Here is a 24,190-nt window from a genome sequence, read left to right as displayed (position 1 = left end):
TTCAAGTCTTTTCTCAGTTTTTTGAAAAGAAATTTCTTCTTTAAGAAACTTAACATGATTTCTTTTTAAATTGATATTATGGATAATTTTTGAAATTGCAGCTTCTTTTAAAGAATTAACATCTTTATCAGAAGGAGGATTTGAAAATTCAAAATGAATTTTCTTTCCAAAATTTTTTGTAGTTAATCCTTTATAATCAGCTTTAAAAGGATAAATTTGAACAATAAAAGGAGTACCAAGAATAACATCTTGATCCAAATCTTTTACCAAATAAAAAACATTTTTGAAACAAATATTTGAATTACAAACATGAGCTTTTGAAATTTTGTAATTAATATTAAGTTTTTTACCACTAGCACCATATAGGCGTTCAGTAGTTTTTTCGAAATATTTTGTCGGGATAAGTCCTTCTTTAATACAATTTTGATCAGCGCCCGAATCAATCAAAACACGAGTAGTAAATTTGAATTCTTTATTAACTACAATAATCATATTGCAGTACCATTTCTGAAGTTGAATTCGATTAATAACATTAATCTTTTCTTCTTCAGTTTGAGGAAATCTTGGAATAGATGAAAAATCAGATGATTCAGAATGATGAGAATGATGTGAAGGAGTTTTTGAGGAAACTTTGGATTTTCCTTTATTTTGAGAATAATATTCATTGGTTAAGTCTTTTGCTTTAAGACAAACTACTTCCATACGAATATCTTGAACATGTTTTTCAAGTTTTGAAATCTGAGATTTCATTTCCTTAACTTCACCTTGAAGGTCAGGAATTGAAGGTTTAGAAACTTTTGAAAATTCCTTTTGAGCGCGACGAAGAATATTAGAAAGATTGATATCATCAAAATTTTCTTTTGATGTAGAGGAAGAAGTTAAAGATGAAAATCTTTCTTTAAGTTTAGGATTATCAATCCTATCAATGATATTTTGAATAATTTCTTCTTCTCCTGTTAAGACATTTATAATTTTACAACCACAAATTTCTTTATCATTTGAAGAAGTACAAGAATCAGAATTTTGAGTAGATTCATAATCAGAATCTTCTTGATTAATAAAGACTTGTTCTAATTCAGAGTTAGACTCATTATCAGAACTAGATTGAATAAGATTGAGAAGTTGAGTTTTAGTCTCTTCATCAACTTGAAGAGTACTGATTTTTTCTTTGAGAGGGCATCTATTAGAATAATGACCAGTTTTATTACATTTCCAACATGTAACTTTTGAATCTTTCTTTTGAAAATTTTTTGAAAATTTTCTTTTAGAAAATTGTTTTCTTTTTGAAAATTTCTTTTTATGAAAATTTTCTTCGGGAAAATATTTTCTTTTTGAAAATTTTTTCTTTTGAGAAATTTTTCTTGATTTTGAAGAAGGAGGTAAGATTTTCTCAAATCCATATTGTTCACAGAAAGATCCTAACTCATTTTGAGTTTGTGCCTTTTCTGCTTTCAATTTAGATTTAAGTTTTAAATCATTACATAAATTGAGAGCTTCCTTATTAATGAAATTAATAATTTCACCATAAGTAAGATATTGAAGATCGTTATTTTCTTCAAGAATTGAGCTTTTTACTTTCTCAGCAAAAAGTTTTGGAAGTCCTGAAATAAATTTTTCTTTCCAAAAAGATTGTTGACAATCTTCTCTTTGCATGATACGTGTTAAAAACATATCTTTGTACCATCTAAAATCTTGAAGTTTTGGACATCTTAAATTCATAAGAATATCATTTTGAAATTGAATATAATTTTCTGGAGTACCAATAAAATGTTTGATAATAGCTAGTCCAAGAACGGAATAACTATCATTAATATCTTCTCCTTGTTCATTTTTGATAATATTATTATTTTCATCACGTTTAACAGCAGAGAAAATAATATTTTTTGAAGTAGATGAGAGATAATTTTCCCACCATTGACCAAGCTGTCCAGTGAATCCAAGAACAATATTATTTGTAGCTTGAAGCCTTGTGGCTCCTTTTGCCAAAAAGGTTTTGTAACAAATGGTCATTTGTCCTAAAAGATTGATGATTTGATGTTCAGTAAGACCATCAATGTTCCATTCCACACCGGAAGAACCATCGTATGATCTTTGAGGAGGCAACTTTTCTTCAAAAAGTTGATCTGGAAATGAAGGACGAGGATAAAATTTTGGAATATTCTGATAATCAGAATTTCTAAGTTTATTGATCTGACCCAAATTTTTGTCAGCAAATTGATTTTCGATTTCGTCAAAATCAATAATATTGATATTTTTTGAAACATGAAAATTTTTTAATTGATTAACAAGTTCTGAAATAACTTCATTTTCTGTTGAAAGAGATTGAGACGATTTTCCAAAAGTAGGAATAATATCATCATTTTTGAAAATTGGAGATGATGAAGATGGTTTTGAAATATTTTTATCCTTACTTTTACTATCTCGATATTCTTTAAAAGAATCTTTTGGAACAGTAGAAGTTTCAGATTCAGAATTTAATTCAATACGATTGAGTTGAGAACAAACAGTTTGAAGAACAATATTTGTAAAATTGTTCTGAGCTTGAATATTTTTGATATCTTTAGCAACAACTTGAGATTCATCAAGTCGTTCTTTAGAGTTTGAAACTCTTTTGAGTGGAGATGCAAGAATTTCAGTTTTACCATGGGTATATGAAATATCTTGTAGAGGAGGATGAATTGATTGGAAAGTATTTCCATCAGGAGTTTTCCATGATTTTGAAGATGTTTTCGTAGTAAAAACTTGAGGTTTTTCTGGTTGTTTTCCAAAAACTTTGATTTGAATCCAATCATAAAAACTTAATTCTATAGAAGATTTAAAGTAATCTTCCCAAAATTGTTCTTTTTCTTTTGAAGAAAATTGATTTCTAAAAATTTTTCGAAAATTTTTAACTTGAATATTTTGATCATTTTTGAATTCTTTTCTTCTATCAATTTCAGAAGAAATTACATTACATTGATGATCAAAATCAGAATTTGAAGGAGGAACCATATCAGAAAGAGTAGGAGACTCTGGTTGCTCAGTGTCTTCTTCTTTTTCTTTAGGTTGATAAAAAGGATTAGGAATAATAGGAGTGAAATCTACTCCTTTAAAAGATAAAGAGGTAGAATTTCTTGAAGGTTGGAAAGAATTCCTAATTCTTTCAGATTTAAAAGAATTAGATCTTGGAATTCTAGATGAAGAACCTTGAAAAATAACTTTAGCTTTTCCATCAGAAAAAGTTAAAATTTCATTTGGAGTTGAATTAGTTTGAGCTGGAACTGGAGCTTGAATATTATCAAAATTCCATTCTAAATTTCTGGATTGAAGATTCCAAGGAATTCTTTTGGGAATTTCGACGCTTGAATGAAAAGGATTAACTTCAACCAAAAGACTTTCTTCTTTTGGAGAAGATCTAAGAGCCCCAATATTTAGTTGAGTATTCATAAGTTTGTAATAAATTCTGTATATTGCAAAGGCGTTTGAACGAGTATCAAACTCAAGATTTTGAGTTTGAATATGAAGATTGAGAGCATTTAAAACTGCTCCATCTGAAAGTTTTATTGAAAAATTAGGATAACAATTTGAAAAAACTGGACCACTTTCTAGATTTGATTCAAGAAGTGAAAGTAGAGAGTTTTTAAAATTGAGATGTCTCTTATCTCTAAGAGTAATTAATATTGGGATGTCTAAACCAAGTCTAAACAAGGGTTTAACAACAATTTGAACTAAACCAACATGAAGATACTTGAATCTCTTTCTATGAGATTCAATTGATTCTTTTGAAAATAAATTAATAAATGCATTTGAACTATTAATTGAAATAGTTTGCTCAAAGGTTTTGATAACATAATTTTGAGTAAAGTCAAATTTTCCTATTTCATAGATAGAATGTTTGTCTATCTTTGGAATAGTCCAATTTTGAAGTTGTTGTTCAATTTTTGCAATTTGAAATTCATTTGAATTAAAATCATTTGATGTAGATGCAGGTGTATTTGATGCATTATCAGCTTCTTCTTCATTTTGAAAAACATTTGTTCTATTTTCATTTTGATTTTGTGATCTATTTCTAGACCTAGATCTCCTTAGCCAATTAGAAACCGAAGACATAATTGAATAAATGAAATCAAATTAAGATTACACAATAAAAACAGTAAAATAGGGTAGATTGGTTCTTACCAAGCCTACAAACGGGACCACCCAACGGGACCACCAAACACGGCTGACCAACGTCTACAGGGCTGACCAACGTCTATTCAGCAGACATCCAGGAATTCAAACCAATTTGAACCTATCGAACAGTACCTATAGTGTAAAATTATATATATATATATATGTAGTAACTTCAGAATTTTAAGGTAGATTAAAGAAGTTGGAAGCATTGTTAGGATTTGACCTACGGATAAAGTCTAGAAAGCAGATGATAAAATTATGATCGAACATATTTAACTTGAATTCACGTGATTATATTTATAATCAATCATACCATACCAGCATAAAATGGAAGTCCATGCACAGTTTATGAAGAGCAGGAAGAGAATCAAAGTGAAAGTGTGCAGGGAGTCAGGCGCCATGGCGCCCGATTCATTCTATATATAGCTGGTGTTTTTTCCCCTTCTTGGTACACGATTTTGAGAGAGAAAAATAGATAGGGCTTGGATAGAATTTTACAAGTAAGAGTTTGTTCTTCTTGGGTATAAATTCAAAGCCATTTTTTCTTTCTTTTGGATTAACTTGAGGCTTGTTCAAGTAATCCAATACATTGTTCTTCATATATTCCATTGAAATCATTTCTTCCCCATTTTCTTGTTCTTCAAGTGGTTTGGAAATTTTCACTTTGCCAACTTTGTTTGATCTTTGGGCAATCTTTGGGAGGTCATTTTCTCATCAATTTGGTATCAGAGCTACATCCTAAATCAAGGTGGTTAAGCTTCGATTTTGTGGTGAGTTGCTTGAGCTTTGTTGTGCACAAGGTGTTTGTGAAAATTCCCAAGTGAACTTTTGTGGTTTATTTTCGGTAAACAAGTGAATAAATCATGTCTACTAGAGGAATGGTGAAGATTGGGAAGTATGAGATAGAGAAATTCAATGGGAAGAATGATTTTTCATATTGGAGAATGCAAATGAAAAATTTGTTGATTTCTCAAAAGTTGCACAAGGCATTGGCGGGAAAGGAGAAGAAGCACGTTGATATGTCGGACGAGGATTGGGAAGAGCTAGATCTTGAGGCACGAGCGTCTATCATTCTTTGCCTTGAAAGAGATGTTGCTTTCTTGGTTGATAGTGAGGTAACGATGGCTGATGTGTGGACAAAGTTGGAGGCGAACTTCATGACGAAGACTCTAACAAATCGGATCTACTTGAAGTCCAAATTGTATACTTGCAAGACGGATGAAGGTACACCAATTCGGGAGTACGTCAACAAGTTTGATAGGATCATATCGGACTTGAAGGACATTGATGTGGATGTAGATGATGAGGATCAAGCACTTCTACTACTTCTTTCATTGCCAAAGTCTTACGAGAACCTAGTACAAACATTGATGCTTGTGGGTGGTAAACTTGTGATGGAGGACACTAGAACGTCACTTCTAGCGGATGATCTTCGAAAGATTGCAACTAGTGGTATGTCTACCATTGGTAACAAGGAGCAAGCTCAAGGATTGTTTGTAAGGGGTAGAAGCAATGTGCGACCAAAGGGCAAGGGAGAAAAATCTAGATCGAGTTCTAGACCTCTTGCGGAAAGGTCTTGTTTCAAATGTAGCGAGCTTGGGCATTTCAAGGCGAATTGTCCAAACAAAAAGGGTTGGATGAAGAACAATAAGAACAACAATAGTGGGAAGGTGCAAGTCAAGCAAGAGGTAAGCTATGCCTCGAAAGGAGGGAAAAGCGATGAGTGCTACACCATCTCTTGTGATGAAGAGACCTCCGGTAAGTGGATTCTTGACTCTGGATGCTCTTACCATATGTGTCCAAATAGGAAGTGGTTTACTACCTATAGAAGCACTGATGGTGGAACCGTGTTGATAGGTAATAACCATTCTTGTAAAACAGTGGGGCTCGATTCAATTAGAATCAAGATGCATGATGAAGTGGTTAGAACATTGATGGATGTTAGACATGTTCCTGATTTGCGAAAGAACCTTATCTCTGTTGGTGCCTTAGACTCCGGTGGTTGCAAGATTGTAACATGGAATGGAGTAAAGAAGGTTGTTCGTGGTTCTTTGATTGTGATGAAGGGTATTCGTGAAGGCAATCTCTATGCACTTTAGGGTACTACAGTTACTGAAGATGTAGCAGTTGGAACAAGTGGAAGTGGTGGAGACCCATGTGAGTGCACTCGGCTTTGGCATAGGAGGCTTGGGCATATGTCTGAAAAGGGGCTAGATTTGCTAGTCAAGAAAGGCTTGCTAAAGAACTTGAAGAAGCCTTGTATGGACTTTTGTGAGCATTGCGTGTACGGTAAAGCACACCGAGTTCAGTTCCAGCCAAGCAAATATAGAAGCAGAGGCATTCTTGACTATGTGCATACGGATGTATGGGGGCCGGCTTCTGTCACTTCCAAAGGCGGTTCTAGGTATTTTGTTACATTTGTTGATGATTATTCTAGATATGCTTGGATTTATTTTTTGAAGCATAAGAATGAGGTATTCGACACCTTCAAGAAGTGGAAAGCAATGGTTGAAAACAGAACAAGAAAGAAATTGAAGACACTGAGATCTGATAACGGTACTGAGTATACAGATGGTGCTTTCAAGGAGTTATGTGGTAAGGAAGGCATTGTGAGACACTGGACAGTAAGAAATACACCGCAACAGAATGGGGTCGCGAAAAGACTGAATCGTATATTTCGAGAGAAATCAATGTGCATGCGATCCTATGCGGGTTTGGGCAGAGAATGGTGGGCAGAGTCGGTTGCAAATGCTTGCTATATTGTGAACCGGTCTCCACATTCAAGGTTAGATGGAGATGTACCTTATAGGGTATTGACAGGAGAACATGCAGATTATGAGAAACTCAGAACATTCGGATGCACAGCCTACTATCATGTCAACGAGGGAAAGCTTGATGCGAGGGCCAAGAAGGCTATATTCTTGGGGTATGCGACAGGTGTTAAAGGCTATCGCCTTTGGTGTTTAGAGGATTCTAAGTTCATAATCAGCAGAGATGTTACTTTTGATAAGAACTCCATGGTAGCTTCGTTGAAAGCTACAGTGCCCGGTGGTGATGATGTTGAGACTACAATGTCTCAAGTTGTTGACATAGAACCTAGAGATCAACCTGATTCTAGGCATGTTCAAGAGGAGCATCAAATAGACACTCAAGATGAAAATGATGATGCACTTGAACAAGAGGCGATTCAGCAAGAGAATGTACAGGCACAGCAACAGCAGCAGCTTGCAGATAACTTGGCTTCCTCTAGGCCACGCCGTACTTACAAGCAAGTTCTAAAGTTGGGGTCAGACGAGCCTTTGAGGCACTATGCGCAGACAAATTTGGTTGAGTATGCACTCTCGGTGGAGGATGATGAGCCTACCACTTTCAAGGAAGCTATTTTAAACAATAATAGCGAGAGTTGGTTGGCATCAACCTGAGGGCTACAAGGTTGAGGATAAGGAAGGTCAGGTATGTCGCTTGAGAAAATCACTATATGGATTGAAACAATCTCTTCGGCAGTTGTACAAGCGATTTGACTCCTTCATGCTAAAGCATGGTTTCTCCAGAAGTGAGTATGACACTGCTGTGTTTATATTCGGAAACTTCGGGGAGGTAACTATATCTATCTTCTTCTATATGTGGATGACATGCTTATCACTTCGAAAAGCAAGGTGGAGATAGATAAGTTGAAATCTCAACTTGGTAAAGAGTTTGAGATGAAGGATATGGGGGCTGCTAGGAAAATACTTGGTATGAAGATCAGAAGAGAGAGGATGAACCGACGAATGTTCTTGAGTCAGAAAGGCTACATTGAGCGGGTTATTGCTAGGTTCGGGTTGCAAGGTGCAAAGTCGGTGGTGACTCCATTGGCTCCACATTTTAGGCTCTCTGGTAAACAGTCTCCTACTACAGCGGAAGAAAAGGTACGCATGGATCGTGTGCCTTATGCTAGTGCAGTTGGCAGTTTGATGTATGTCATGGTGTGTACACGCCCAGATATTTCACAGGCGGTGAGTGTGGTCAGTAGATTCATGGCGAATCCGGGGAAGGCACACTGGGAAGCTGTGAAGTGGATCCTGAGGTACTTAAAAGATACCGCGGATACGAGTTTATGTTTTGGTGGAGATGCATGTCATATAAGTGGGTTTGTGGACTCGGATTATGCGGGTGATCTAGATAGACGACGATCTAGTACTGGATATGTGTTTTGCATACATGGTGCCCCAGTTAGTTGGCGATCGATGTTACAGGCTACAGTTGCTCTTTCTACTACAGAGGCCGAGTATATGGCCATGGCAGAGGGAGTGAAGGAAGCATTGTGGTTATGGGGTCTTCTAGATGATTTGGGGATTGAGCGGGATTGTGTGGACTTGTGGTGTGATAGCTAGAGTGCGATTCACTTGGCTAAGAATCAGGTTCATCATGCTCGAACCAAGCATATTGACGTCAGGTATCATTTTGTGCGTGATGCTATAGAGGAAGGTGATATTTCACTCTCGAAGGTACACACAAATGAGAACCCAGCTGACATGTTAACCAAAGTGGTAACTGGTAGCAAGTTTCAATATTGCTTGGACTTGCTTCAAATTAGTCCGTGTTGATATGCCCGAGTGGGCATGGCCCTTCGGGGCGGGGTTGAAATGAGGTGGAGAGTTTATGAAGGTGGAGGTGAACTACGGAGGCTTGATCCTGAGTTTTGGGTACGTAGGCAACCATGGTTTGAATGGTGCAGCCGAGTTTGGCGCTTGCTGCTTCTTCTTGTGTTCGTCCAAAATTTGAGGTCGATCAAATGATGTACGAGGTGGAGAATTGAAAGTGTGCAGGGAGTCAGGCGCCATGGCGCCCAAACTTGAAAAAATAGACAGTGAGGCTGGCGCCATGGGGCCCATGGTTCTGCTTGTTCTTGGCGCCATGGCGCCACTCATGGGCGCCATGGCGCCCGATTCATTCTATATATAGCTGGTGTTTTTTCCCTTTCTTTGAACCCGTTTTTGGAGAGAAAAGTGAGAGAGCTTGGATTGAATTTAACAAGTAAGAGGTTGTTCTTCTTGGGTATAAATTCAAAGCTATTTTCTTTTCTTGGGGATTAACTTGAGGCTTGTTCAAGTAATCCAATCCATTGTTCTTCCAATATACATTGAAAATCATTTCTTCCCCATTTTCTTGTTCTTCAAGTGGTTTGGAAATTTTCACTTTGCCAACTTAGTTTGATCTTTGGGCATTAATTGGGAGGTATATTCCCAACACAAAGAACCCAACGAAGTTACAATTTTCATAATTGAATCCATCAACCTCATAATGCTCGTGAGCAGTAACTCTAACTGCTGGGATCTCTTTATACAAATAGACGAATAACATAAACATTGAAGATGAAAAAGTCTTAGCGTAAGAGCATCAATTTCCAAGTAATCAAATTCAATTGGGAAATTCAGCAAAAGTTTCAAATGTTTTAACTGTAAATATATAAATAGTGAAGACAAAATTCTGTATCCCTGACCGATTTCAAAGATGAATTCTTAGACACCATAATTTGATGAGAAATTGATCACGTGGTCAACATGTGAACAGATTTCAGGCTTTGGAATAACAAGAGTAAACTGAGTTATGGGTCATTGGTGACGTAAAAGAACCTGGTAAAGGAACAGTAAGAACTTCATAGTTCTCTTTTACCTCGAATTCTTGCAAACTCTCTGATTCTTGCCACAATTTAACATTAAATATCCGATGAGGTAGTTTAATCCATTTATACCTCCATTGTTTTGATAAGATACTTGTCTGTGCAGTATCACGTGTTGTAAAACACATTAGAATGGCATCTATTATATTTTCAGGAAGTTTGCTTATCCTATCAACAGGTTGGCACGGTGTAAATTCCATTTTCCATGTTATTGGATAAGAGAATACTGTAATGACCAAAAAATTACACAAGTCTTACAAACATCAAAATTACTATCAAGAAAATTGCATACGTATACTAGATATTGAAATATCAAGTCCTGACCTAACTAACACCTAGAGGGAGATGAATAGGTGATTAATGCGGAATTAAAATTTACCCATTATTATAAGCAACAAGTCACAAATAATAATTAATCTACATGAACTCACAAGCAAGTCTAACTTATGTTAAAGTGCCACAATTAGTAATTTGCATAAAATAAATAATACCAACAAAATAATCATGGAGAAACCTTGCAGGGTCAAAAAACTTTGGGTCCAAGCCAGTAATATCCACCATAAATGAATTGACTTACAGTACGGTCCAAACTCGACTTACTCCCAGTACTCTCTGACCTACTTTCCGTAATCTTCAAAGCCCTCATGGACTGTGTGATCCTATACTAGCTCCCAATCTCCTGAAATCGTCTCTCTCATATAGATCATCAAGAACTCTCCATTCTTGTCCTATCGGAACTCTATTCACCTTCCTCGATCTTTAAGACTCTGACATATTATATAGAAGATGGTGGTTTTGTTTGTGTTTGAGAATTTCAGATTTGATGTTTTCTAAATTGTGGTTGAAAGATCCCAAGGTATAGAATTGTTGTAGGCTCTTCAAAAGATGTTTCCTAGGAAGAATATAATGATCAATCACCCATCTGGATGGAATATGACTTGGTCATATACAGTAGAGAGTGTTTGGAGTTGTTTAGGATTTAAGTTGTTTAAATCGCAAATAGAATTTCTCTGGATAACAGCATCGCTCGAGAGCTAGGCTCGAACCAAGCGAGCATTGACTCCACCACTCGAACGATGAGCTAGAGCCAGGCGGGTGGCACAGTTCTATTAATTTCTCCAAGGTAGTGCTTAAACACTAAAGGGACAACTAGCTAGCATTATTCTGACTACTTTTTCTCCTTGATCCATACTCGAACCCAAAGACTCCTAATTGACTTATAAAACCTCCGAAATAACTCTTTAAACTTTGTAACTCTTTTATAACTTTAATTTTGTCTAGAGAATAGCCAATTACAATAAAACCTAATAAATATAAAACTGGCATTATTTTAATTCTTTACAGATAACTCAAAAGATAAAAAAATTTCCTTTTTTTATATCCCAAAATTTACAAAATGGGGTTTATTTTTTCAGACGTATGAAGAGAGCGTTCCTAGTGTGTCAGAAATTAGTAAGTAAGAGTATTGGCACACCACGTGGCATGACTAACACGTCTCCATCAACTATTGGATATGTGAAAAAAAAAATGTATATAAAACATGATATGCGACATAGTGTATATATTGGACACTAGCAATCCACCTAGGATGAGTGTTTGTGTGCATCATAGTTGGTTACATTATTCAGTCAATCCTTAATTCATTTAGTTAATAATTGTTTTAGATACTTAAAATCTAACAAAAGAATTGTCGTCCACTTGTAGTCCCTACTTATTACAATGTGGAAATTGCATGCTTACAGTGTAGTTTGTTGTTGTGTGTTCTGAGAAATCTGTTGTGTATGGGTTATGCACTTGTGTGGATGGGGTTTCTCTCCTTTGTGGTAAACCATTTCTTGTGTCTTTCTAATATTCACTCTCCATAAACCAAGTGATTCAATGGATTTACTCGATCGGAGAATTGTCTCAAGGACTAGAGGAAAGTATCTTGTCGAACATCTATGTCCAGACTAAGCCTGAGGTAGGGATTTACTTAATCATGCTTAAGCTTGTTGTTAGTACTTGGCAAGTTCAGCCCATTTAAGGTGGTCATTCATGTTATCCTAATAATCCAAAAAATGACGGTTCAATGATCTATACACGTAAAATAATATATTCATCTTATAGTCGAAAATGAGCATCTTGCCAATCCTTACACACATTAATATTTCCAAAGTATCTTCTTTCAGACGGCTCTTGACCTCAGATAAAACCTTCTTACCTACACTAAAAGCAGACTCCAAAACTATAGTGCTAACCGGAGGCTTCAATAGGTGACGTAGCGGAAGTTATAGGGAAGATGAACAAATCTTACAAAGAAGAAAACTCACGAAAAGTTTTATTTCATTCAAATCAATCTGCAGCCTCAAGAGGCTTATAACTTATTTATAGCAGAAACCTAGAAAATTCGGAAATTAAATAATTAAAAAAAAGATTTTTTTTCCAAAAATGGAAAAAATCAAGATAATGATGAAAATTAATAGTCCTAATCTTTGGGATTACTCTCCAACAAATGGAATGTAAATCCGAATTTATTTGATTGAGATATACTCAAAATAAAAATTACCAAAAAAGGAAAAAAGGCCTAAACGAGAGCCTAATCAAAAGAGTTTTTTTTCAGCCCATTTTCAATCGAATTGGACTACAAATTCGTCAAAAACGGACAACTCCTAATTTCCTCCAAATTATTTTTTCTTGCACCGGTCCCACTTTGTCATGAAGTCCAATTCCTTTTGCACCACATCATTCCCTCCCGATTGATAAAAATTCGCCCTCGAATCTGGCGGAGGAATAACGTCATCATCAGAATTATCACCATGAAATGGCACCAGATGCTTGACATTAAAAACGTCGGATGTACGAATATAACTAGGCAGCTTTAAACGATATGCATTTGGATTAATCTTCTCAATTATCTCCAATGGACCAATTTTTCTTGCAGCAAACTTGGTATATTCATGAGCAGGAATACGGTCCTTTGTTAACATTGCCCAAACAAAGTCACCAATCTCAAACTCAATATGGTGACGTTTAAGATCCGCATCATGTTTGTACTTAGTAACAGCCGCATGCAAATGATCAAAAGTCTGTGAATGAACCTGCTGCAACTGTTGAATGAAGTCCTCCTCTTTACCATGCATTTTAACAACAGCAGAAGCTGGAACCAAATCAAGAGGAGTATGAGGAACAAGACCATACACCACCTGGAAAGGACTAAAGCGTGTACTTCGGTTAATTGCATGATTGTGAGCAAATTCGGCTTGACATAATTTTGATTGACCAACCGTGTATTGACCAAACACCATAAGATGCGCCAAAAGTGACTAAGGAAACGAGTATCCCAATCAGACACAATAGAAACAGGAAGACCATGTAGACAATAGACCTCACGAAAATATAGAAGTGCTACATTGACAACATCCGTAGTCTTCTTGCAGGGAATGAAATGGACCATCTTGGAAAAACGATCAACCATTACAAAAATAGAATTATATCCACGTTGAGTCCTGGGAAGTCCCAAGACGAAAGCAATACTGATGTTTGTCCAAGCTTAGGTCGGAATAGGCAAGGGCATATACAAACCAGCATGCGTCGCTTTCCCTTTAGCAAGATGATATGTTCGACAACGCTCTACGAACTTACCAACATCTTTGAGCAATGAAGGCCAAAAATAAGAAGCCATAACAAGCTGTAATGTTTGATCACGACCCACGTGGCCCTCATTATGCAACTCTTGAATTATCTTAAGTCGCAAATTGTCATCAGGAACACATAATTGATTTCCCCGAAAAAGAAACCTGTCGACCCACACAAAGTCCGACTGCACACTCTCCTGTAACTTTTGAATAATCTATGAAAAGTGTGGATCAGTAGCATATAAATTGCAAATAGAGTCAAAACCTGGGACCTCAACGCGCAATTCTATCAAAAGCGTTTGTCGCCTACTCAATGCATCTACCACCTTGTTAAGGGTACCTGCTTTGTGCTTAATTACAAAAGTAAAATGCTGCAAATAGGCAACCCAAGAAGCATGCCCAGCAGACACCTTATCTTGAGTACCAAGGTGTTTAAGGGCAGCATGGTCAGTATACAGAATGAACTCCTTCTGGAACAAATAATGACGCCAATGTCGAACCGCCTGAACTATCGCATAAAACTCCACATCATAAGTACTATATCAAGACTTAGGGCCAAAGAGTTTCTCACTGATATACGCAATAGGACAATTGTTCTGGCTCAGCACACCACCAATTCTGACCTTAGAAGCATTACAATGTAGCTTAAATGGCTGAGTAAAATCAGGCAACACAAAAATTAGGGCAGTTGTCAATTTCTGCTTAATCAACTGAAGGGATGCCTCTACCTCGAGAGTCCACTGAAACTTACCATTTTTCATACAATCTATAATCGGCGCCATGATACTACTGAAGTGTGGTATGAACCTGCGATAAAAGGAAGCAAGGCCATGAAAACTTCGCACTTTTGTAATGGTTTTAGGCTGTGGCTACTTACTAATTGCCTCTACTTTGGATGTATCAACTGCCAACCCCTCCTTCGACACCACATAACCCAGGAATACAACACGGTCAGTTAAAAAAGTACACTTCTTCAATGCATCGTAAAACTCATCCCTACGAAGGACTGAAAGAACTTCTCGAAGGTTGCTGGACGTGATCATCATTGTTAGCACTATAAATCAGAATATCATCAAAGTAAACTACAATGAATTTTTTGATAAATGGACGAAGAGCTTGATTCATAACCCGCATAAAAGTACTAGGCGCATTGGAAAGACCGAATGACATGACTAACCACTCATACAACCCTTCCACTCATCCCCAGGTCCAATAGGAATCTGATGGTACCCACTCTTCAAATCAAGCTTACTGAACACACAAGCACCAGCAAGCTGATCTAGTAAATCATCCAAGCTAGGAATAGGAAAATGGTAACAGACCGTAATCTTAATAATCGCCCTACTGTCCACACACATACGCCACGTGCCATTCTTTTTTTGGCTTAAGGAGAGCAGGAACAACACAAGGACTAAGACTTTCTCTGATGTACCCCTTCGCCAAAAGCTCCTCCACTTGTCTGCGCAACTCCTCATATTCAGTAAAACTCATCCTATAATGCGCCCGATTAGGTAGAGTAGCATCAGGTACTAAATCAATCTGATGTTGAATATCCCATAGTGGTGGCGATCCTTCTGGAAGCTCGTCTGGGAAAACCTCCTGAAACTTCTCTAACAGTGGGCGAATTCTATGGGAAACCTCCTGTTTAGTATCGACTGACCTACCTACTAACACATACACAACAGATTCTGCCATCTCCATCTCAAATTTTGCTCTGGTTAACAAGTTGGTACTGTCCCCAACTACTTTTACTGGGCTCTTGTCGGGTAGTAATACAATTTTCTTTTCCCCAAACAGAAAACTGTACGTGTTGGTGTACCCATCATGCAGCGAGTGTCAGTTAAATTGCCAAGGCCTCATCCAAGCGAGGAATAGGAAAACGGTAACGGACCGTAATCTTATTAATCGCCCTACTGTCCACGCACATACGCCACGTGTCATTCTTTTTTGGCGTAAGGAGAGTAGGAACAGGACAAGGACTGAGACTTTATCTGATGTGCCCCTTCGCCAAAAGCTCCTCCACTTGTTTGCGCAACTCCTCATGTTCAGTAAAACTCATCCTATAATGCGCCCGGTTAGGTAGAGTAGCATCAGGTACTAAATCAATCTGATGCTGAATATCCCGAAAGTGGTGGCGATCCTTCTGGAAGCTCGTCTGGAAAAACCTCCTGAAACTCCTCTAACAGTGGACGAATTCTGTGGGGAACCTCCTATTCAGTATCGACTGACCTGCCTACTAACACATACACTACACCAGATTCTGCCATCTCCATCTCAAATTTTGCTCTGGTTAACAAGTTGGTACTGTCCCCAACTGCTTTTACTAGGCTCTTGTCGGGTAGTAATACAATTTTCTTTCTCCCAAACAGAAAATTGTATGTGTTGGTGTACCCGTCATGCAGCGAGTGTCGATCAAACTGCCAAGGCCTCCCTAATAACAAATGGCATGCATCCATCTCCACCACATCACACAAAACTTGATCTTTGTAGGTAGGCCCAATGGAAAAACTGACTACAGCACGCTGGGATACCTCAACATCACTACCCCTCTTCAACCAAGCCAACTTATACGGTTTGGAATGTTTCTCAGTCTACAGACCCAGCTTCTTAACGACCTCCTCAACAACCACATTCTCGCAACTCCCAGAGTCATAACAAACTTGCAGATTCCTCCCCCAACAGTACACGTGGACTGGAAGATGTTATTACCCAACCAGTCACTCTTGTTGTCTAGGGGAGTTAAAAAAACTCCACCTCACCACCAATGCTTGCCCCCACGTCACCAACAACTAACTCCTCCTCTTCTGCTGCTTCCTCATCATCTCCATTATCAAATACGGGCGCCTCCTCATAATCCTCATCATCTCCATTATCCAATACGGGCACCTCCTCATAATCTCCATACCCATCATCAACAAAGAGCCCTCTAAGCAAATTTTTTGGACACTCAGATTGCCTATGACCCACACCTCCGCAAGCGAAGCAACGGATATCGCCCCCAAGACGTGCTGACGGCTGCACAGGATTTGCCTTAGAAGAATCAGCCTGGCTAGGATTACCAGGACATGTTGCCTGCTGCGTGGGTTACTGGAAGAACCCCCTGTAGTGAAAGTCCCTGTATTCCGTTTGGACTATTATTTCTCTATCTGTATCGCCCTTTGATGTGCCTTAGAAACTATCACGGGATCAAACATGTTCAGTGTGTCCTGTATTTGGGGACGAAGACCACCTACATATCGCGACACCAATTGTTCCTCCATTTCCATCACTTCATTCCTAGTAATTAACATGTAAAATTCCATCGTATAGTCATCAATTGCTTTCATGCCTTGACACAAATTCTGCAATCTTTGATACATGGTCCGAACATAGTTATAGGGCAGAAACTGCTTCTTCATGTGCTTCTTTAGTTTATCCCAAGATGCAATCTTAACCTTCCATAATCGAGATCTTGTCACCTTTGTCTGCTGTCAACACGCCACTGCTCGTCCACGAAATCTCGTCGCAACGAGAGGCACACGTTTTCCAGTAGGAACCTCCTTAAATTACAGAACCTCCTCCACTGCAGTCACCCAATCCAGGAATTCTTATAGACTTAATCCATCATGGAACTCAGGAATATCAACCTTGAATCCTGATTCCCAACGCCTGCTCTCCTCCGGGCCACCTCCTCTCCGTCGGACTGGCAGATCTATTGGATGATTAAGAGGTGCAAAAGAATTTTCATCCTTGGAATCCTCAAGTGGTTGGGCCACAGGCACATGTTGCTGTGGCGCGAATGCAGCGATTTATTGGGTCAACAACTCCACTTGTTGACGCAACTGTGCGATTTCATCACGTCTATTCACCTCATTTACTGGGGCTTCATGGGCTGCTGGATGTCTCCTTGGCAGCATGGTGAAGGACCGAACCTGGCTCTGATACCAATTGACGTAGCGGAAGTTATAGGGAAGATGAGCAAGTCTCACAAAGAAGAAAACTCACGAAAAGTTTTATTTCATTCAAATCAATCGGCAACCTCAAGAGGCTTACAACGTATTTATAGCAAAAACTTAGAAATTTCGAAAATTAAATAATAATAATAAAAAAGATTTTTTTCCATAATTAAATAATCATAAAAAAGAATTTTTTTTTCCAAAAATGGAAAAAAATCAAGATAATGACGAAAATTAGTAGTCCTAATCTTCGGGATTGCTCTCCAACAAACGGAATGTAAATCCGAATTTATTTGATTGAGATATACTCAAAATAAGAATTACCAAAAAAGAAAAAAAAAGGCCTAAACGAAGGTCTAAACGAAAGAATTTTTTTCAGCCCGTTTCCAACCGTATTAAATTTCAAATTCGTCAAAAATGGATAATTCCAAATTTCCTCCAAATTATTTTTTCTTGTGCCAGTCCCACTTTGCCATGAAGTCCAATTCCTTTTGCACCACATCAGTAGCTCTTTTGCAATTGCAAAAGTTACTGGCCATCTTCGTTCGTATCTTCGTCAAAATTCAATAACTTCTTCTGAACTTTTTTCAATTGTTTTGTTGGTAGGCATATTATGATTAAAGTAATCGATTCATTCAACAATCAATGTATTTGAACTTGAGTCCGATGTTTGATTACATGCAGAAGACAAACTATTACTAGATAAACCTATTGTATTTGTATCATATCTATACGTGTTAATGCCTTCGAATGAAGTTAAAATTTCAGCGTCATCTTCTTCAATATCAATGGAAGGAGTAGGTGCAGAGGGTACTCAACTAATATTTGTACCCATTCGTTCTACGCATAATTCATACATTTCACATAAAGTTTGTGATCATCCTAATGGACAATTATACCTTGGTCCCAAACACAAAGTACCTTGGAATATTGGTGCTATGTGTGTTATTATTAATTATCTACTTTGATTTTACTTTGAATGTAAAATGTTTGTGGGAGATGCCATATAATGAGACGAATTTAAAAGGTAGGAATATAATTTTCTTGAAAACATTGATTAAAAAAAAAAGACTTTTAATTGTCCGTGAATTTAGATTGTGAATTGGTCATTCAACCCGAGGAGATAGCAACCATTGAATAAGAGTATAAAGATAATTACAAATTAATCACAAATGTATCAAACGAATAAGACTGTGTTACTTCCATTTTCATTAATTGCTTTGTTGATCTTCCAAAAATTGATTTTTTGATTAAGCTCAATCAGTGTTTCAAAAATCGTAAAGCGTGGGAAAGCGGGGATGCCAAGCTTAGGCCTAGCTGAAAAATATTTTCTTACTTTAATATTATTTTAAATTTTTAAATCAATCTAAAGTTAAACCCTGACCTACCAACACTTTTTACACAATATTGCACATGACTCCTCAACTTTGAATTGATTGTTGGTCTATAGCGACAAACAAGAAAACAAATTAACAATCAACTTTACGATTTTTAAACTGTCTACTATGACCGTAGGGCAATCACAAAAATGAAAGCACAAAAATGGGGTACAATATGTGTGAATTTAGGGGTTGGTAAAGTTTGACCAGGAGAAGAAATTAATGGCATCTACCTAATTGTCAACTACCTCCTAAATGCATCTCCTTTTCCATTCTTCGTGTGCGTTCATGTGCATATGGCAGGAGAGCTAAGAGGGCTAGGAGTGTGGATACTATATTTGAATTAGAGATGTCAAAATATATCTTGCCATTCAAGGTCAAGTGTCTTGCAAGAATGGCAAATCCCATAGGCCAACCTGCATCTATAACTTTGAGTTTTATAATAAGGTCGTCTTCAAAATCAAGCCAAATATACATCATTGAACGTAACATTAGGACATTCCCAAAATGAGTGCCATATTCTCTACATTTATTTATTGAAAAAGTATTATAAAATACGTTATCAATCATATTGTTATGGTGCCATATAAATGAAATACGTTATCAAGGCTCTTCAAAAAAAACCATATTATTACTCTTGGAGTTCAGCCTTCGATTGAATGGAATCATTGAGCAAAAAATCTATAACTTTACCATTTTTCCTCAAGTTAACGGCGTCTTCTGGTTGAGTTGGATGACCAAATCAGAATTTTCAAATAGATGAAGGATGAGATTGAATTTAAATTTTAGTTGGATGACCAAATTCAAATTTCCAAGTTCGAAGGATGAAATTGATGTGTAAAAATAAGGATGACCAAAATCAAATTTCCAAATAGTTGATCGATGAAATTAAGTTAAACTACTTTTGGATGATAAACGTTGATCGATGAAATCACTTAAATTATTGTTGGATGACCAAATTGGAATATTCAAATAGATGAAGGATCAAATTTATGTGTAAGAATAGTTGGAAGGTTAAATTCGAATTTCCTAATAGCCGAAGGATGAAATGGAAGTTAAACAATAAATGGATGACCATATTTTAATTTAATAAAAGTTGAAGGATGAAATTGAAGTTAAACAATAGTTTGGACGACCAAATTGGAATTTAATAAAAGTTGAAGGATGATATTGAATTTAAGTTATAATTGGATGACGAAATTCCAATTTCCAAACAGTGGAAGGAAGAAATTGAATTTAAATTTAAGTTGGATGACCAAATTTGAATTTCCAAATAGTCGAAGGATGAAATTGAGTTTAAACAATAGTTAGATTGCCAAATTGAACTTTTGAAAATGTTGAAGTATCAAATTACTTTTAAATAATAGTTGAATGATCAAATTGAAGTTAATAAATATAGTTGGATGACCAAATTAAAATTTGAAAAATAAAATTGAAGGATGAAATTGCATCAAATGTTTATGGACGAAATTAATTTTAAATAATAGTTGGTCATATTGAAGTTATTAAATAGTTGAGGGATGAAATAGCACTTTAGACTATAGTTGGATGACCAAATTAACGTTAATAATGAAGGATAAATTGCTGCGACCATATTCAAACTTTTCATAAATTGAAGGATGAAATTGCTTTTGAACTATTTGGATGAACAAATTCAGATTTTGAAAAAGTTAAAGGATGAAATTGCTTTTCAATTATAGCTAGATGACAAAAATCGAACTTGTGAAAATGTTAAAGGATGGAATTACTGTTAACTAATAATTGGATTACCAAATTGAACATTTGAAAAATAGAAGGACGAAATCATTTTTAAAAATAGTTGGATAACCAAATTGAACTCTTGAAAAATCGAAGGATGAAATCAGTTTTCAATTATACATCATGGTTTAAATTTCTGAAAATTTAATTTGGTCTTCCAACTATACATTAAAATTATTTTCATCCTTCAACTTTCATTAAAATTATACATCCAACGCGCGCTCGTGTGTGTATTAAATTTGAATTTTGTCATCCAACTATAATTGAATTCATTAACTATATGCAAATCAAATTCGGTCATCCAATTATAGTTGAAATTCAATTTGATAGTCCAACTATACTTTTAACTTCAATTTTATCCTTCAAATATTTGGAAAATCGAATTTGGTCATCCAAATATAATTTAAATTCAATTTCAAGCTTAAACTTTTACTAAACTCGAATTTTGTCATCCAGCTATTTTTTAACTTCAATTTCACCCTCCAACATTTACAAAATACAAACTTGGTCATCCAACTAATTTTAAACATCAATTTCATCCTTCAATTATTTTATCCTTAAATTTGGTCATCCTTAATCCTTAAATGCTATTTCGAAATTTAAATATTAATTTCATTCTACGGCTATTTCGAAATTTGAATATCAATTTCATCCTACAACTATTTCGAAATTTGAATTTGGTCATCCACATACTTTAAATTCAATTTCATTTTTCAATTTTTAGGAAATTCTAATTTGATCAACCAACTAAAATTTAACTTCAATTTAGTACTTTAAATATTTGGAATTTGGCCATCCAACTATAATTAAAATTCAATTTCATCCTTAAACTTTTATTAAATTTTTAATTTGGTCATCCAACTATTTTTCAACTTCATCCTTCAACTTTTAGGACATACAAATTCGGTCATCCAACTATATTTTAACTTCAATCTCATCCTTCATCTTTCATTAAATTTCAATTTTGTCATCCAACTATACTTGAATATCAATTTTACACGCATCGAAAGCCAACGAGAGTGCAGATTTGCCTACGAACAAAGTCATCAATCAAATTCCATTTTTTTTTTCACTTAGAATTTTTTCTTTCAATAAGAAAAATCATTGAGACCAAATTTTAAGTCCATGGTATTTCACAATGAGTCTCTTGACATCATTAAGGAAAGATATGCATCCAATTTGTTAATGCATTTACCATTCCGGATGAAATTCTGCATTATTATCAATAATTATAACCTGGCTTCTCTAAATGTCTCAAAAACATATTCAACGATGAATTTCTACATTCGCACCATGGCATCGTCTGGTCCCCCTAGAGTCTCTTTTGAGTCTTGACGCAAATGGTTAAAAATAATAATAATAATAATAAAATTCAACGTATAGATTTTCACCCTTTTCAAATATATCTCGATGCCGAAATTAGAGGGAAATTCTTGTTGACACAAGACAAATTAAGAAATTATGTGAAACTTAAAAATATCTTTCTTTCTTTCTTTCGTCTCTCAAAAAAGACATAAATTTAATGGCGAGTCATTATGAACAGACGCATTCTTTCTTAACAAATACAAATACTGAATGACACATTCGTTCATCTTCTATAAATAATTGAGAAGATTGAGCCTTTTACATCAATGCATTTGAATCAAATCAATTCAAAATATATTTTCTTCGTCGTCTTTGCCAGAATGGCCGCAATTAATAAGATTCTGATTGTCGCCTTTTTAATTTGTGCATTGGCTCTGATGGCCATGGTAGAAGGGGGAGAGAAAAATATAAGTGCACACTGCATGGTAGAGTGCTATTGGGAATGCACGCAATTTCAGATTTCATGCATAGCGAATGTGAGAGCGCTTGCAGAGTTATTTGCGCAAGAAGAAATGTGAGGAAAGTATCAGCAAACGAAATCGGGTTCTTGCTTCCATGGGTGTAACAAAACAGTCAACATTTATATATAGCATTTCAATGCATAAATCATCTGTTCGTTTTATCTATTAATATGACAGAAATTAAAGAGGCCAAATTTGGATTATTGATATTAATGTACCATTCGTGGATTTTTCAAAGATTTGATACGAGTTTGGTATCTGCAATCACAAAGTGAATGTCTTTCTCTTCTTGATTCCAAAATATTCATTATATGTTACCATCTTCTGTTTAATCTATGTTTTGTCAATTAAATAAATATCTCTATCGAAGAACTCAAATATGTTACCATCTTCTGTTTAATCTATGTTTTCCCTTATTGACACTGAAATATTGATTATATTATTTCTCATCTTCAATTTTCTTCTCTCACTAAATTTTCACAACATCCAAATTAGATAATTCTAGATGACTATCACCTCCAATTATTCCAAGAAATCCACTGCAATAGGAATTATGGATTTTCAACATAAATTTAGTTCCAAGGACACTCGAATGAGAATTCACATCTTTAACAGCCTCCTCTATAGCAATCTTAGCAATGACAACTCTTTCGATTGTCATGTCGAGAATGAAAATAGCGCCGACTTTCACAATGCCTGGTCTTGAAGAAACATTTGCAATCATCCGATTTGAAAGCAACGTAACCATAATAAAAGGACCCTAATGACATCTGTTATAACCCCTGCAGTCCACAAGCCGATCCCACGTGGGACGTGGCTGAACCCTCATACGCGAGCAGAGGCGAAGCCGAGGAAAGAACCTGGCAGGAAATCTTGTATTTGAATTTGTTGACATGATTGATATGACAACTCCCTGCAACCGCCATAGCCAACTTGTTTAGTCAAGTCTACTGCCACAAGCTAGGATTTATGGATAACAAAGTGATATTACCATTTGTCCCATGACTGATTATTGCCCACTATGGGAAGTTCTGATTAATGCCCACTATGGGAAGTTCCAATCACGTAAATGAGGTCACGTGTCTTCATCCGACGGTCCTTACTCATTCTCTTACACTATAAAAGCTCACATTTGGTGTCATTTCAAGGTAATGCAAGTTTAAACTTCCATATTATAACTTTACTCTCTACATTATTCCCAAAACTGGCCCCTTTTACTTTGGAGGCTCACGTTCAAAGCTCTCCCACACACATTTGTTCTCCCAAAGCTAACTTGACCATCAGAGTGCGCACGGCCGGCTCCATCCCCATCAGAGAAGGCCATGTGTGACTAGCAATTGTCCTAGTATGTAGGAACAAAGCTTACAATGACATGAGAGGCCTTGGGATCTGTTGACATATCAGAGGTGCATTTTTTTAGGCCAACAGATTGACGCCGTCTGTGAGAAACTGCTCCTAGCGATGAAAGCCATCTCAAGAGAAATCGTGCAACAACCGAGCCCTGAAGAAAGGTTTAATTTCTTCAATGAAAAGAACAAAATGAAAAAGACATCAAGAAAAAAATTGGAATTTGTTAACGCAAAAATCAGCGATATACCATGAGTTCCAGCCATTATGGCTCCCAAAGCAGAGGCTATCAACATGAGGCTTCTAAAGAGGAAGTCTTTCGAAACAAATGTCACCACCCGTTGACCGCACCACCAGCATCGACGAGGCGACACTACCGCTCGTCTAGCGAGGGAGGTGGAGGAAAAGGCAGAAAACAAAGAAACATAGCCCAACAGAACGCTAATATGCAACAATTACTTGTACAGATGCATGGGCAAGCAAGATATCAAGTTCCTCAATACGAAACATTTTATCA

At 36.3% G+C, this 24,190-nt stretch overlaps 1 protein-coding gene across 1 annotated transcript; it reads right to left on the bottom strand.

The window, feature by feature from the left end:
• Positions 1 to 14,297: 14,297 nt before the first annotated feature.
• On the bottom strand, positions 14,298 to 22,634 carry LOC111374553. The gene is made up of 11 exons (XM_022997233.1): positions 22,545 to 22,634; positions 17,277 to 17,345; positions 17,055 to 17,195; positions 16,887 to 16,990; positions 16,596 to 16,776; positions 16,183 to 16,500; positions 15,658 to 16,019; positions 15,429 to 15,596; positions 14,789 to 15,229; positions 14,606 to 14,724; positions 14,298 to 14,482 (listed from the first exon to the last, which is right to left on the bottom strand). Exons 1-11 carry the CDS (start codon positions 22,632 to 22,634, stop codon positions 14,298 to 14,300), a joined length of 2,178 nt encoding a protein of 725 aa, XP_022853001.1.
• Between the last annotated feature and the right edge of the window lie 1,556 nt (positions 22,635 to 24,190).

Source organism: Olea europaea, unplaced genomic scaffold (genome assembly GCF_002742605.1).
Source record: "Olea europaea var. sylvestris unplaced genomic scaffold, O_europaea_v1 scaffold126, whole genome shotgun sequence".
NCBI lineage: Eukaryota > Viridiplantae > Streptophyta > Magnoliopsida > Lamiales > Oleaceae > Olea > Olea europaea.
This window is presented reverse-complemented; position numbering and strand designations above follow the sequence as displayed.